The 16,415-nt window shown below is 51.9% G+C and overlaps 1 protein-coding gene across 1 annotated transcript; it reads right to left on the reverse strand.

Moving 5' to 3' along the window:
• Positions 1 to 3,889: 3,889 nt before the first annotated feature.
• On the reverse strand, positions 3,890 to 5,690 carry LOC117184893 (uncharacterized). Its single transcript, XM_033384003.1, has 2 exons — positions 4,444 to 5,690; positions 3,890 to 4,373 (listed from the first exon to the last, which is right to left on the reverse strand). Exons 1-2 carry the CDS (start codon positions 5,524 to 5,526, stop codon positions 4,344 to 4,346), a joined length of 1,113 nt encoding a protein of 370 aa, XP_033239894.1. The 5' UTR covers positions 5,527 to 5,690; the 3' UTR covers positions 3,890 to 4,343.
• Positions 5,691 to 16,415: the final 10,725 nt, after the last annotated feature.

Genomic DNA, 16,415 nt, shown 5'->3' on the forward strand with positions numbered 1-16,415 from the left:
GTTGTGGCTTTCCGGAGTGGCACAAGTTCCACCCATTTGCAGAATGAGTCGAAGAACACGAGGAGCATCGTGTTGCCGTGCGTCGAGCGTGGTAGTGGACCTACGAAGTCCGCGCAAAGGATGTCGAACGGGCCCTTAGCCTGGCGCGTATACATGTGACCTGCGGGTTTGTTCTGGCTCACCTTAAATTTTGGCAGCTTTCGCAATGTTTCACGTATCGGGTCACGTCCCTGTAGAGTCCTGGCCAATAATATCGTTGGGTTACCCGAGTGGCGGTCTTCCGTATTCCTAAGTGTCCGGCGGTCGGGTGATCGTGGCATTCTTCTAACACTCGCCTACGATGGCCACGGGCGACGCATAATTTCCACTGGTGAGATTCTTCTTCGACTGGTCGGTGTCCAGGCTGCCGGTAGATCTGTCCGTTCTCGATTATAAATTCTCTGCATTCTTCGGGTCGTGCCTGGATACGTTTGAGCAACCTTTGTATTGTAGGCCGTCTAACCCGGGAATTGTAGTGACCAATATCGGTGCGTGAGTGAACTGTATAGGTATAAAAACACAAGCCCGGTGATTTAATGTAACTCTTTTTTATTAGCTGCGCGTCCGTCTCTCACAATCGCCATTTACAAAGTGAACTTACTCTCTTATCGATGTTTCTTATCCGATATCTCACTATTGGTATTTCCCACCGAGTGTATCGATGGTGCGGTAAATACCAATGCGCGCTGTATGCTATTTTAAATACTAGTTGAATGCCTCACTAATTATTACCTTGCTACAATTCGGCCATCCTGACCGGAGTGCTCCTGAACTCCTTACATTTAAGTTAGTTTCTAGATAGGTTGATTTATTACAGTTGGGTGTGGTTTACTCTTAAGTTTACGTGTTACAATCATCTTCTTCATTTTGATTCCCTGTGACATTTGCATTATTACCATTTTCAATCCACGGCTTCATATTTGCCACCGCCCAAACTCCTTTATACGGGATCCTTGATTGTTGAAACCCCTCTACATCTTCTAGCAAATACCTATCATTTTTTAACACCTTTGATATCTTATAAGGTCCTTTGAACTTCGGGATAAGCTTTTTAGACACCCCTGTATGAGTGTCGAAATTTCTCACCATAACTAGATCATTATCTACGTACACGTGTGGCTCCCTTCGCTTTGAATTTGTTGCTTGTTTGTTATAAGACTGTATTTTTTCCTGATGAGTGCCTGCTACTGCTCTAATCTTTTCTATATCCCTTGTTGTCCGCTGTTCGGTTAGTTCGTCTAGATGATCTTTTAGTAAATCTGAAACCTTTCCTTTTTGTACGACCCCAAACAACATTCTGCTCGGGTGTTCATTAATTGTTCTTTGAATTGTGTTGTTCATCGCGTGTTCTACTGTTTCCACTACCATATCCCAATGTAATCCTTTTTCCGGGTCAACAAGCTTTGCAATCATGGGTCCCAAACTTCTGTTCACCCTTTCTACCTGCCCGTTGGCCTGTGGCGACCCTGTTGCTATCTTTACGTGTTTAACATTGCTCTGTTCTAAGAATTCTTCAAACTCTTTTGACGTGAAACAGCTTCCTCTGTCTGACACAATGCATCTGGGTCTACTGTAAGCTCGGAAATAATCTTTCATTGCAATTACTGCTTCCTTTGTGCTAGTGGTTTTGGTCGTATAAAGTCTTACGAATTTGGTGAACGCGTCTATTACTACTAAAACATGTTTGTTGGCCCTGCCTTTGTCGACTGGCCCGAAATGGTCGATATGTACTACCTCGAATGGTCCTGACCCTTTTGGTATGTTGTGTAAAAACCCTTCCTCTTTTCCGTGTTTTGCTGAGTACGCTATGCATTTTAGACAGTTTTCAATGTGTCGCTTGGCTTTATACCTTACGTTTGAGATCCAGTAGCTTTTCGATATAGCGTCAGTCATCTTGTCTATACCGACGTGCCCTAGTTCATCGTGGTACTTATAGAGTACGTGGCCTTCCATTTCCTCGGGTACGCAGAATAGGATAGTATTGTTATCTTTTTTCCTGTATATTATTCCGTTTCTCATCTCATAATGTTTGTGTTCTGATTTCTGTAACGTTTCTCTCAGCTCCATCAGTTTGTTATCTCTGTTTTGGCATATAATTAAATTTTCTTCAAAGGTGTTTGTGTCTACCGTGAGTATCTGAACGGCTCTGCTTAGCGCATCTACGTGTTGCATTCTACTACCTGACCTGTGTTCTAACTTGTAGTCATAATTTTGTAACTCTAACGCCCAGCGGGCAATGCGTGGATTGAGTTCTTTTTTGTTTAGAGTCATAGTTAGCGCGTTGCAGTCTGTCACTATTTTGAAGGGTATGCCTTGCACGTATACTCTAAACCGTTGTAGTGCATAAATTATCGCTAGTGTCTCCAGTTCAAAGCTGTGGTATTTTGCTTCGGTAATTGTTGTCCGCTTGGAGAAATAAAACACCGGGTGCATTCTGCCATCACCCTTCTTCTGCATTAGAATTGACCCGAAACCTAACGAACTTGCATCGCAATGTAATTCTGTCGGATCTCTGGGATTGTAAAGTGCCAAGATCGGTGCTTCCAACAAATTACTTTTGAGTTGTTCGAAACATTCTAGTTCTACGATACCGAATTCAAACTTCCTGTCTTTTTTGACCAAATCATAAAGGGGCTTAGCTTTCGTAGAAAAATCTTTTACGAACCGTCTAAAGTAAGAACATAACCCTAAGAAACTCTGCACTTCGTTCGTTTTCGTGGGGACTGGGAACCCTTTTACTGCCTGTAATCCCTTCGTATCTGGTTTAATTCCGTTACCCGATATGGAATAGCCCAGGTACTTAACTTCTGACTGTAAGAATTCGCATTTATCAATCCTTAATTCAAGTTTATTCTCTACCAATCGTCTCATCACTTCTTCTAAAATTTCCATGTGACTATCACTATCTTTTGTTGCTACCATAATATCGTCCATGTATATTATAACTTTGTCTTCCTTTACCATATCTGCAAAAATTTTGTTTGTGAATCTTTGAAACACCGCCGATGCATTTCGTAACCCGAACGGCATCCTCAACCATTCGTATTGTCCCATGGGGGTCGTGAACGATGTGTATTTAACTGAATCTTTATGCATAAATACGTGGAAGTATCCATTCTTCAGGTCTAACTTGGTGAAAAGTCTTTTCCCTGACAGTTTATCTAGTAGGTCGTCTATAAGAGGTGTTGGGTAATTGTCCTTTATCATACCTTTATTAAGTGTGCGATAATCGACGCACAGTCTCAACTCTCCCGAATTCTTTTTTACCAGTACTATAGGCGAAACGTATTCTGACTCACTGGTTCTGATGTAACCTTTTTCTGTGTATTCGTCTATCATTTTCTGTACTTGGGCTTTTTCGCTATACGACAGTCTTCTAGGTGGGCAATGAAACGGTTTTTCGTGTTCGAAATTCAACTTCATTTCCCACTTGGTTTGTGGTAAGTTTGGTCTTTCTGCGTTTACATACGCTGTCCTAAACATGTATTTAAGTCGTCCTGCGAGTTCTTGGCTACAATCTGTCCCTACTTTCAACTCCCAGTCGTTTTCTTTGTCTGGATACTGGCTTGGTAGTTCGTTGAAATTGGTTTTTACGCTCTCGCAGGTATCGCTGTCTTCCAGACACTCAACCATTGCAGAACACTCATTTTCTACCTTGCCTCCACTTTCTACTTCATGCTTATTCTCTTTATCACCCTCATCTTTTACTTCACATTCATATTCTCCTAAACACTCATTCTCTATTTTCCACTCATTTTTTTCTAAACACTCATTTTCTCCTAAACACTCATTTTTTTCTAAACACTCATTTTCTCCTAAACACTCATTTTCTTCTAAACACTCATTTTCTTCTAAACGCTCATTTTCTCCTAAACACTCATTTTCTCCTAAACACTCATCTTTTATTTCACACTCGTTTTTTGTCTCACTCTCCTTCTCCTTGCAAATGTCACTTACAATTTTAAATTTGCATAAATTCATAAAATCCCTACCTAACACAGCCTCATAGCCCATCGACTCGTCTGCCACTACTAGTAATTCAAAGTTGATTCGATTTTTGTTAATAATTACAAAACTGGGTATTTTACCAAAGATGTTAAGTTTGCTATTATTTAGTCCAACATAAGCGTAATCCGCATTTTTATTCAAAATAAATTCAATTTCTCTGTTTTTCTTGTCTTTGTTAAACTTATATAAACTTAAATCATCTTCTTTGATTTCGTTCGAACTTAATCGTGAGCGCTCTTCCACTTTATTTAGGTTATTTTCCGACTGGTGCTCTAGACACGATAACTTCATAAAACTTATTGGGCTCCCTGAGTCGATGAGGCAATCTAAGGACAAGCATTTGTTATTGTAATTGCTAATGTATATATTAAATTTGTATATATAATCGTTATGTACCTTGTACTTCTTTTCGTCACAGTGTGACACCTGGTGACTCATGCTGCCGCATCCGTAGCACGCTCCTCTTTCGCGCTTGGGCTTGCGGCACTCCCCTGCCACGTGGCCCAAAGAGTTGCAGTTGTAGCAGCGAATGGGTGTTGGCGAGGCTCCAGTGTTTGCCCCTTCAGTTGAACCGTACTTCTTTGGCAGCATGATCTTCTCGAACGCCTTGAGTAGTTGATATGGAGCGCCAAAGCACTGCATGTGGGCTTGCCTACGCAGGCCTACATCTGGGATACCTTCGATGACTCCGTCAATAAACTCCTCGTCGTCAATGACTATGCGGGATGCCAGCGACACTTTGGCGTTGAAGTACATCGAGAACTCCTCGCCACGTGCCCATGAACGGGACTCGAACTTGCGACGGAGCAACAGTTTGCTTTCCTTGGGATGGAAAGTGTCTTCCATGACGTTCAACAATTGATCGATTGGCAGCGACATGTGTTCCGGACTCGAATGCAGCCACACCAATGCTTTGTCCTTAAGCTTCGACATTAGCAGCATTAGTAGCTTCTCATCCTTCAGTTTGTTCACTTTTGCGACGGCCTTAAACTGCGCGATCCAAGTTGTGACGTCATCGTTGTTTCCAGAAGTGTTGCCATGATATGTTGGCAACATGTCTTTGGCGGCATTTAGCAACATGACGCCAGCGTCATTGTTGGCGGCTGGTGCTGTGTTCTCTCCTCTCCCTTCCTTCTCCCTCTCGCTCTGCAGCTTCAGCAGCTCGATTTGCAGTTTTAACATTTCAACCTCTGCTCGATATTCGCCTTGGTTGTTGTTGTGCCCAGGCGCTTGCGGTGCTTTTTCGTTCTTCTCTTTGCGTTCGCTCTTCGTCGAGTCTTGATCTGCGGCTGCCTCATCTTCCCTCTCGTTCTCGCATGTTTCGGCTGCCGGTGGTCCCTGTCCCCGCAGCTCTACTGGTATTTCGTTAAGTCTCGCTGCCATGGCAGCTTTGCTTCCACCTTTTGGTAGATTGAGGGACTCCAGCCATTCGCGCAGCTGGGCGGCCGAGAACTCCTCCGTGCCGACCAAGTCCGACATGTTTTTTTTCAGCGATGGCGTCTTCGACGGACGAGAAAATAAAAATTTTCGCTATTTTTCACTGGCGGCGATTGATCGTATCCCACTTCTGAAATTGTAGGCCGTCTAACCCGGGAATTGTAGTGACCAATATCGGTGCGTGAGTGAACTGTATAGGTATAAAAACACAAGCCCGGTGATTTAATGTAACTCTTTTTTATTAGCTGCGCGTCCGTCTCTCACAATCGCCATTTACAAAGTGAACTTACTCTCTTATCGATGTTTCTTATCCGATATCTCACTATTGGTATTTCCCACCGAGTGTATCGATGGTGCGGTAAATACCAATGCGCGCTGTATGCTATTTTAAATACTAGTTGAATGCCTCACTAATTATTACCTTGCTACAGTATCCAGGGGCAGGTGGGCAGGTCTTCTAGGGTTCGCTGTATGGTGTCGGTAGGTTGCCGGGAAAGAGCGTCTGCTACGACGTTCTGGCTTCCGCGTCGGTAAAGCACGTCGAAGCGATACTGTTGGAGTTCCAGAGCCCAACGAGCGATGCGACCGGTCGGGTTATTGATCGAGTTTAACCACTTCAAAGCGAGATGGTCGGTGATGACGTCGAAGTGGTAACCCTCCAGGTAGCATCGCAATTTCCTGATGGCCCAGACGATGGCTAAGCATTCCTTTTCCGTGGCCGAGTAGTTTTCTTCTGCTTTCAAGAGCCTTCGGCTAGCGTAGGCTATGACCCTCTCCTCTCCGCGGATCTGTTGCGTCAGGACTGCCCCTAGACCGTAGGCGCTTGCGTCAGTTTGTAGAGCGAACCTCTCCGTGAAATCCGGGCAGGCTAAGACGGGTGCTTGGGTTAACTTCTCCTTCAACTCCTCGAAAGCGGCCTGCTGTTCGTCACTCCAGATCCACCTTTTCTCCTTCTTCAAGAGGCTAGTCATAGGTTGTACAAGTTTAGGTTGCGAAGTTTGGGACGAACCTCCGGTACCACGATGCCATTCCTAGGCATCGTCGAAGCTCCTTTATCGAACTTGGTGGGGCCAACTTCCGGACGGCGACGATCTTATCTGGGTCGGTGTGTATACCCCGCTCACTAATGACATGTCCCAGATATGCGATGCTTTTCTGGAAAAAACTGCATTTCTTTTGGTTTAATCTTAGATTGGCTTCCCGCAGTCTTCGGAAAACCTCTCGCAGATGGTCGACGTGTTCTTCCAGTGCCGCTCCGATGACAATGATATCGTCGAGGTAAGCAAAGGCGTTGGGTTCCATCTGTGGTCCGATGACGCTGTCCAAGGCCCGCTGGAATGTAGCCGATGCTGAGTGTAGTCCGAACGGCATCACCTTCCAATGGAAGAGTCCTCGGCCCGGAACGGTGAAGGCGGTGCATTCTCGGCTCCCCTCGGCCATAGAGATCTGCCAATACCCGTTCTTGAGGTCCAACGTCGAGATGTAACGCGCGTTACGGAGCCTCTCGATGATGTGGTTGATCCTGGGCAGCGGGTAGGCGTCGGGTATCGATTGCGCGTTGAGCTGTCGGTAGTCTACGCACATCCGCATCTCGCCTGTCTTCTTTCCCACCAGTACGATGGGTGCACTGTGTGGGCTTTTTGAAGCTTCTATCCGTCCGTCTAGCAGCAACTCGTCGACCTGAGCATTGATAATTTTCTGCATGGCCGGATTCTTGGGGAAGTACCTCTGCTTTATCGGCTTGTCGTCCTTCAGGGTGATGGTATGCTCGGCTATGTGAGACACGCCCTTCAATCCCTCGAACTTGGCCAATTCTTGCTTCAAGAACTCGGCTACCCACGGCGGTAGGGGTGGTTCGATGATGGGGGCTGTCGGTGGCGAGATTTCTTCGAGCGGGGCACAGGTTATGACGGCGAGGTTTACGGCGATAGGGTTAGTCGAGCCTGACCTTCGAAAAGGGTTGCGTTGTCGACCGGCCGCGGCATCGGCTAAAGGGGCGGGTTGATAATCCGTTGGGGGGTTAGACGCGAGGTGGTCTACCTCGACCCGTCCATGTCCTTCAGGGCCGTCGTCTTCCAGGCGTAACGGGTCGTGTTGTGGAGCGAGGCTGGTTTCCTGCGGGGTCGTTTGCACTGGCTGCGCCGCACGGCTGGGCATGTCTGATTTGGCTCGCGTCGATCGGGTTATATTTTTAGCGCCGCCGGGTCCGTCTCGGTCGGGGCTTTGATGCGTTGTCCTTGTATCGTTGCTGGGTCTGGCGTGGTCGCAGCTTAGAAGCGTTGTCCTTGTATTGCGGCTGGGTCTGGCGTGGTCGAAACTTGGAAGCGCTGTCCTGATGTCACTTCTGGTTCTGGCGTGGTCGAGGCTTAGAAGCGTTGTCCTGTTAGGGATACTCTGGGTGGTTTTCGAGGCAGACGGACTGGCCCTGGGTGCGTCCGGCGGTGTCGCAGTCGTCTCCGGCGTGGTTTCGTTACTCTGGGTGTTCTTCGGGGCGGACGGACTGGCCCTGGGTGTGTCCAGCGGTGTCGCAGTCGTCTCTGTCGTAGCTTCGTTGATGATTCTGGCGTGGTCGTATCGAATCGTGGGTTGGGTTCGGGTTACGTTGCTGGGTCTGGCGGGTTCGAGATCCTGGTGCGTTGTCACTGGTACATTGCTGGGTCTGGCGGGTTCGAGATTCTGGTGCGTTGTCACTGTTACGTTGCTGGGTCTGGCGGGTTCGAGATTCTGGTGCGTTTTCACTGTTACGTTGCTGGGTCTGGCGTGGTCGGGATTCTGGTGCGTTGTCACTGGTACATTGCGGGGTCTGGCGGGTTCGAGACTCTGGTGCGTTGGTTTCGTCCGGTGGGTCGCTGTAGGATTGGTCGAGGGGGTAGGAGCAGCGGATGCCGTCGCTGGACGTTCGTCACTAAAAGTAACCATGCGGGGCCGAGTCGAGGATGATGTGGGGATCGGGTTGGTTTCCCGGATCGCCCGCTGGGTCAACTGCAAGTACGCTCGGCCGCATTGTATTGTGGTCTGGACGCCGCAAAGGAAATCGAGCCCCAGTATGATGTCGTCCACTACCATGGGTAGGACTAATAGAATCACCCGCGTTTCCTGTTGATCCAGACGTACCTTGACCGAAACTGCTTGCGTCACCTCCTTTGCTGTACCGTCTGCCAGGCGGACGGTAGTCCTTATATTCCGTGCGTTCCCTCCGGTACTTACTTCATGAGCGATGCGCTGACTGACGAACGACCGCGTCGCTCCTGTGTCGAGGGTAGCTGTGAGCGGTACTCCTTCGATGGTTACTAGCGCGGCGATCCTGCCTCCTTCCAAACTTAAGGGATGAGTTACTCCAGGGGGCCCTGGAGGTATGTCTCCGATCGGTTCCCTTACGAGCGGAGACTCGGTCCGTTTCCCGACTCGGACAGCCTACAGCAGTCGATCGTCCGGATGCCGCGGCGACCACACTCCCAACAGAATAACACTCGCCGATTCCTGCATGAACTGCTGAAATGACCTTCCTCTCCGCAATTCCGACAGGCCCGGCGTGTGTTCACCGGCGGATCTCCATCCTGGGTCACTACGCGGCTGGCCGTCTCGGCGCTCCGGGAGGGCCCGGTGTCGTCTGGAGGAGCCTGCTGCGGGGTGGCTAATCCGGGTCCTTGGTATGATGTCGTTCTGGGTTTCGTATCTGGGCGGTCGTAAGCGTGGCGGGTTTGTTCGCGGTCCCGCGTTGTCTCGTATGCTACTACCAATTGGGTCAGTTCTCGCAACGTCTCGAACTCATGTCTACGGGTGAACAGTTGGTATTCCGGCCGAAGGTTCTCGTAGATCCTGTTCAGCTCCCTGTCTGGAGTATACTGAGCTCGTTGCATCATGAGTCGGAGGTCGATCAAGTAGTCCTGAAAGGCTTCTCGGGGTCGTTGGTGACGGGAGCGGATCGTATCTTCCAAGCGCTGAAAGTATCGCGGGGGTAGGAAGAACTCCAAGAACTCTTTCCGGAACTCGGTCCACGGCTTGCCTTGCATCTGGAACGTCCTAAACCATCCTTCTGCCTTGCCAGTTAGTAGCCCGGAGATGGCTCGCGGCAGTTGTGCTGGACTCCCGCCATGTGAGTCGACCCTTTCTTCCAACCGTTCGATGAAAGCCAGCGCATCCGAGTGTCCGTCGAACTTCAGGCCCCAATTGCGCAGCTTATCGGCGAGGGCGGCGAAGGAGATTTCTTCCCTTCCGGGTCGCGAAGTTCCGGCTTCCTCGGGGAAGCGGTGCTGGTAGTGATTATCACCATGTCGTCGGTCGGTCGTGGCTTCAAGCCGGCTAGAGTCACTGTACCCAGGACCTTGAGCTGCGCGCGGGAACTCGGGAATTACGATGGATAGGGGCTGTTCCGCACAGATCCCTTCCTTCTGTTCACGTTGACTCGGTCCCGGCGACGTGGACGTGTTCCTCGGGTTCCTCGGGCTGGGCGCGCTGTCGAAGACCGTTCCGAGCTCTTCGATCCGCTTTTCGATCGCCGTCGGATGCTCGCCGCGCGAGATGAAGGCCGAGATCCGGCTGCGCAGTTCGTCCACTGTCCCGGTTTCACCGAGGCCGAATTCGACGGCGATGGCCTGCAATTCGTCCTTGCGCCGATACGAAATCCACTGTACCCCCATGTCGAAGCACGGTGGTCGAACTGGCACTTCGAAGTCTTTCGCGTTTCCGACGGTAGTATCACGTATTGACCCTCCGGTAGAGTCTTTTTCTTAGGTAACGCGCTGAATACCGGAGTCCTTGGGGTTAGTCACGGAAGCACGGCGTAGGCACGGTTAACACGGTTGTACAGTGGGGCGTCCTTGGAGTCCTTGCTGTTTGGGGTCCTGGTCGATGGTCGTGGTTGTCGTCGGTCTTTATAGTAGCCTGAGGATCGACCCTTGCTAGGCCGGTCGATGGTCCTTGCTATCGCTGTCCTTGGAATTGTCCTGACTGTTGATCCTTGCTGGGCCGGTCAATAGTCCTTGCTATCGTTGTCCTTGGAATTGTCCTTGTCGTCCTGGTCGTGATGGGTTCGTTGATTTAAGCGCTGGATCTCGTCTCGTGTTGATGGCTGGACGCTGACCGATCACTTTGAAGGCTGGGCATTTACTCTCTGCTTCGAACGCCGGGCACTGACTGCTTGAATGCTGGATACTGACTGCTTCTCGCTGACGCCGGGCACTGACTGCTTGAACGCTGGATACTGACTGCTCTTCGCTGACGCCGGGCACTGACTGCTTGAACGCTGGATACTGACTGCTTCTCGCTGACGCCGGGCACTGACTGCTTGAACGCTGGATACTGACTGCTTCTCGCAGACACCGGGCACTGACTGCTTCTCGCTGACGCCGGGCACTGACTGCTTGAACGCTGGATACTGAGTCCGACATATATAGCCGGGACGGTCGGTCTACGGGAGGGTTCCGATACTCGTTCGGCGTCTACAGCTCACGACTCGCTGCTCGCCGCGTGCGTGTCGCTCTCTTTCTTGCGATCTCTGCCCAGCTTCGGCTCGGTTCTCTTTCTCTGCCGTCTCGCCACGGCGTTCTCCTCCTCGTGTGGGCTCGGCGGCCACGTGCTGACGCTATTGCTAGGGAGGTTAGGGAAGCCAGTCTCGGCTGTACGTGAATAATGGGCGACCTCACGTGCGGTTTTCCAGAGATATACAGCTATTCTTGGCCTAATGATTCCGACTGGCCATGCTTGCGCGTGGTACAGTCCCGATTCCTTCTGCTACTCGTTTTCTGATCAACTGTTCTACTGAGCGCCCCAAAACATAACGGCATCCCGGAGTCCCTGCTCGGGCGCCATCTGTAAGGAAGCGATCCTGGGCTGGGGTACATATCTCAGTCTACTCCAGGGTCGAAATTACAGCAATATTTATAATTTGCCGGGACTCCGAGTTCGGGGCCGTCGACGGGACAGGGAGGCAATCCCCAGACAGGAGCGACCGAGAGGAAAGGGAACAGTACGGGGCGCGGCAGTGGCAACCGCCGGACCGCGCTTACGTGGCCCTGTCGGACTAAGAATTACTAAGAGGGTCGGAGATATCGGCAAGCATCGCCGGGAGGGCTTAGGCAATCGCCGGATAGCGCCCCCGGGATCCTGTCGAACTAAGAACTACTAGAAGGTCTTTGCTATGCGGGGATACCGACAAATATCACCACGAGTACCTAGGCTATCGCCGGACAGCACTCGCGGGGGCCCCGTCGGACTAAGGATTACTACGAGGGTCGGAGATATCGGCAAGCATCGCCGGGAGGACTTAGGCAATCGCCGGACAGCGCTCCCGGGATCCTGTCAAACTAAGAACTACTGCGAAGGTCGTTGCTATGCGGGGATACCGACAAATACCACCGCGAGTACTTAGGCTATCGCCGGACAGCACTCGCGGGGGCTCCGTCGGACTAAGAATTACTACGAGGGTCGGAGATATCGGCAAGTATCGCCGGGAGGACTTAGGCAACCGCCGGATAGCGCTCCCGGGATCCTGTCGAACTAAGAACTACTGCGAAGGTCGTTGCTATGCGGGGATACCGACAAATACCACCGCGAGTACCTAGGCTATCGCCGGACAGCACTCGCGGGGGCCCCGTCGGACTAAGAATTACTACGAGGGTCGGAGATATCGGCAAGCATCGCCGGGAGGACTTAGGCAATCGCCGGACAGCGCTCCCGGGATCCTGTCAAACTAAGAACTACTGCGAAGGTCGTTGCTATGCGGGGATACCGACAAATACCACCGCGAGTACCTAGGCTATCGCCGGACAGCACTCGCGGGGGCTCCGTCGGACTAAGAATTACTACGAGGGTCGGAGATATCGTCAAGTATCGCCGGGAGGACTTAGGCAACCGCCGGATAGCGCTCCCGGGATCCTGTCAAACTAAGAACTACTGCGAAGGTCGTTGCTATGCGGGGATACCGACGAATACCACCGCGAGTACCTAGGCTATCGCCGGACAGCACTAACGGGGGCCCCGTCGGACTAAGAATTACTACGAGGGTCGGGGATATCGGCAAACATCGCCGGGAGGGCTTAGGCAATCGCCGGATAGCGCCCCCGGGATCTTGTCGAACTAAGAACTACTGCGGGATCACAAACTACTGGAGGGAATCATGCGGGGGGGACGCCAACAGTTGTCACCGAGAACGCCTAGGCAATCGCCGGACAGCGGTCTCAGGATCCTGTTGGGCCACGAACTACTGGGGGAATCACGCGGGGGCCCCGACGGACTAAGAATTACTACGTGGGTGTAGCCAAAGAGGGAGACTCGGGCAAGAGGCGCGGGGAAGTGCGGAGAAGATGAAGCCCCTGGCATTCGGGTTCCCTAGCATATAGATTGTTGACGACCAGGCTATGTTTTCGTTGTATTCGTTACATTTCACTTTATTCTTCTTTGGTTCCCTACCTATCGCACCGCTCAGCAGCCCGCATGCACGTCTTGAGACTCGCTTACCCCTCTACTCCCACGCTCGTGCTTGGCGAAAGGCTCCTCTTTTCCCTGGGATTGCAGCGCCGGTGCAGGATCCCGCCTCCGTAAACGTAGTGTCGATGCCGGATCCTTCGCGCACTGTTGATCGCGTTAATGTCCAAGTAGTCCGCCACGTGTGTTCCTTTTCTTCTCGCGCGCCACTTAGGTTTTTTCTTCCGTCAACGCGTCCGATTCCTACCACTGCCTCTCATCTAACTAACTTCCCTTTTACGTTTTCCCAGCTTCAGAGCCGGCGTTCTGCTGGCTCTGCCGATCCAGCGTCGGCGTGGGCGGCTAGCGTCGTTATTTCCCCTCTCTTTTCCACTGCTGGGGCGTCGTTGCTGGATTTGATTGCCGCTCTCAGCGGCCCTCTTCTGCCGCTGCTGCGTTGATGCTGTCGGCTTGTCTTGTCAGCGCTTCTCCTCGGCCGCTGCTGCGTCGATGCTGTTGGCTTATCTTGTCAGCGCCTTCCTCTCTGCCGTGGCTGCGTCGATGCCGGCGGCTCGCTGGATCCCGTTGTTTTCCTCGTCTCCCTTTGGCCGCTGCTGCGTCGTTGTTGTTGTGTTATCTTGTCGATGCTTCCCTCTCTGCCTGTTGCTGCGTCGATGCCGGCGGTTCGCTGGATCCCGTTGTTTTCCTCGTCTCTCTTTGGCCGCTGCTGCGTCGTTGTTGTTGTGTTATCTTGTCGATGCTTCCCTCTCTGCCTGTTGCTGCGTCGATGCCGGCGGCTCGCTGGATCCCGTTGTTTTCCTCGTCTCCCTTTGGCCGCTGCTGCGTCGTTGTTGTTGGGTCTTGGTTCTGGAAAGCCAGTGGCGTCCGCCGTGATCGCGACTTGCCCCCTTTTTACGAAAATAGTAAGCTACGTGGGGCTTAGAGACCCCTCGGGCCGTATAATATAAAATTAATAACAAGTGGCCTTCGTGGCCTTCCCCCCTCCCCCTTAACCTAAAACTGAACAGTCAATGCTTAAACCTAGAAAATAAAAAGTCAAAAATCTTAATTCCAATGAAATAATTTCGGGTCCCTCCAGTGGGAAAATGCCGGCAAGATGATGGGTGGAAAAAAATGTGGGTGGAGCGTACGCTCCCTCACAGCGGAAAAGCTCCGGTTTTCCGCGACCCGGGTTTGGGATGTTTCAAAAATACCCGCGCGACCGGCGCGCGCGTGCTTTGTTTTCGACCGGGGTCCCTGGCGCCCTCTTTCGGTCTTGCGCCTGGCGCACCCAGTCCGTAGTCGCTGGCGTCCGTCTGGAGCACGAATTTCTTTGAGAAATCTGGGCATGCCAACACTGGGTCTGCTGTCAGCCGACTTTTTACGTCCTCGAACGCTTGTTGCTGCTCCGTTGACCATTCCCACTTGGCCTTCTTCTTCAGCAAAGTGCTGAGGGGCTGCACCAACGTGGCGAATCCCTTTACGAACCGCCTGTACCAGGAGGCCACGCCCAAGTATTGTCGTAGCTCCTTGACACTTGCTGGCGGCTGCAACTCCTTAATGGCCGCCACTTTCTCGGGATCGGTGCAGATTCCGTCTCCCGTTACCAAATGCCCCAAGTATCGTAGCTCTTTCCTAAAAAATTGACACTTGTCCACATTTAGACGCAAGTTTGCGTTCTTTAACCGCCGAAAAACTTCTTCGAGGTTGCGCTTGTGCTCCTCCTCGGTACGGCCGATGACAATGATGTCGTCTTGGTACGCAAACGCGTGTGGCATCATCTCGGGGCCTATCACCTGATCCAATGCCCTCTGGAACGTAGCCGAGGCTGAGTGGAGTCCGAAAGGCATCACCTTCCACTGGAACAGCCCTTTGCCGGGCACCGTGAACGCGGTGAATTTTCTACTGCCTACCTCCAGTGGTATCTGCCAATATCCGTCCTTTAAGTCTAAGCTACTAATGAACCGTGCCTCCCTGAGTTGGTCCAAAATATAGTCTATTCTTGGCATGGGGTATGCATCCTTGATGGACTTCGCGTTTATCTGTCTGAAGTCCACGCATAATCTCCACTTTCCCGTCTTCTTTTTGACCATCACGATGGGTGAACTGTACGGACTCTTCGATGGCTCAATGCACCCTCTTGCCAGCAGTTCGTCAACCTGTTGGTTGATTTCGGCTTGCATCTTGGGATTTTTGGGATAGTAACGCTGCTTGACCGGCTGGGCATCACTCATCGTGATCGTGTGTGTAGCTATCTTCGACACTCCCTTCAGTTCTCGGAACTCTTCCAACTCCTTTGCCAGGAAGTCTTCCACCGAACCCTCCTCCGCTCGCGTTCCGTCGGATGCGGGCCCGACAGACCCTTCCGTGTTCGCTACCACCGCCACTGACAACTTCTCCTCCAACCGCCCCTGGCGGTGGCCTCTCGCAGGGATCACAACCCTGTGTCCCGCACAGGTCACCTCTGCTCCGACCGCGGTGAGGAAATCCCATCCCAGGACCAGCTCATCTATTACTCCGGGCATCACGAGAAACGGGATTGTAACGATCTTGTCCCCGAAGGCCAACTCCACCTCGATCTGGGCGTTGATTTCCCGGCTGCGTCCGTCAGCCAGCCGCACCAGCTTCCTCGTTTCTTTCGGCTGCCTCTCTTCCCCCAGTCTATTCGCCGCCTCGCAGCTGATAAAACTGCTTGTCGCCCCGGTATCGACCGTTGCTTTCCAATTGCTGCCGGCGATCCTCACCACCGCCGACAGCTGGACATCCTCCTCCGTGAGTTCTCCTACGAGCTTTGGGGGGCTTCGTCTTGCGACCCTGGCACGGCCCTCCGCGGCTTGGGTCGCGGGGCGTTTCCCGCTTTCGGGCAGCACTGCCATGTCGGGGCCCCTACCTTGCCGCACCTCCAGCAGAATGTTATAGGCCGGCCATTGCATGCTTGTGCCCAATGGCGGTCACTCCCGCATCGTCGACACGCCTGGGCTGGGTTTTTCACAAACCCCGCCTCTATGTTCGTGTTCGTTTGGTCGTCCCGCCGCGTTGGGACCGGCCTTTTTTCCCCTGTCGAATCAGGGCTGGCTGCCGTTTCGCCCTGGCAGCGGCGACATATCTCCGTTACTGTCGGACGGGCGAACGGATTATTTGCTTTTGCTTTGCTCGCCGGACATTCTCGTTGGAACTCCAGCCGATCCCTCTCCAGAGCCTCAAACTCGTCGGCCAGCGTCATCATGTGGTCCAGGTCTCTGCACCTATGTGGCCGGATGAACACCCTCAAATCTGGCATGCTGTTGTCTCTGATGAGCTCCAACTGCTCTTCGGGCGTGCATTTTAGTGGCCGCATGAGGGTCTGCATCTCCACCATGTAGTCCTTGAATGGCTCTCCCCATCTTTGCTTCCTCAACCTCACCTCCTGGAGTAATTTTTCAAAATACCCCCTCGGCAGGAAGTATGCTTGGAAGCTACGCGCAAATGCGTTCCATGTCTGCCACTGCCTGTTGTTGGCTACGAACCACATGAGCGCCCGACCCTTT

This window comes from Drosophila pseudoobscura, chromosome X, assembly GCF_009870125.1.
Source record: "Drosophila pseudoobscura strain MV-25-SWS-2005 chromosome X, UCI_Dpse_MV25, whole genome shotgun sequence".
Lineage (NCBI taxonomy): Eukaryota > Metazoa > Arthropoda > Insecta > Diptera > Drosophilidae > Drosophila > Drosophila pseudoobscura.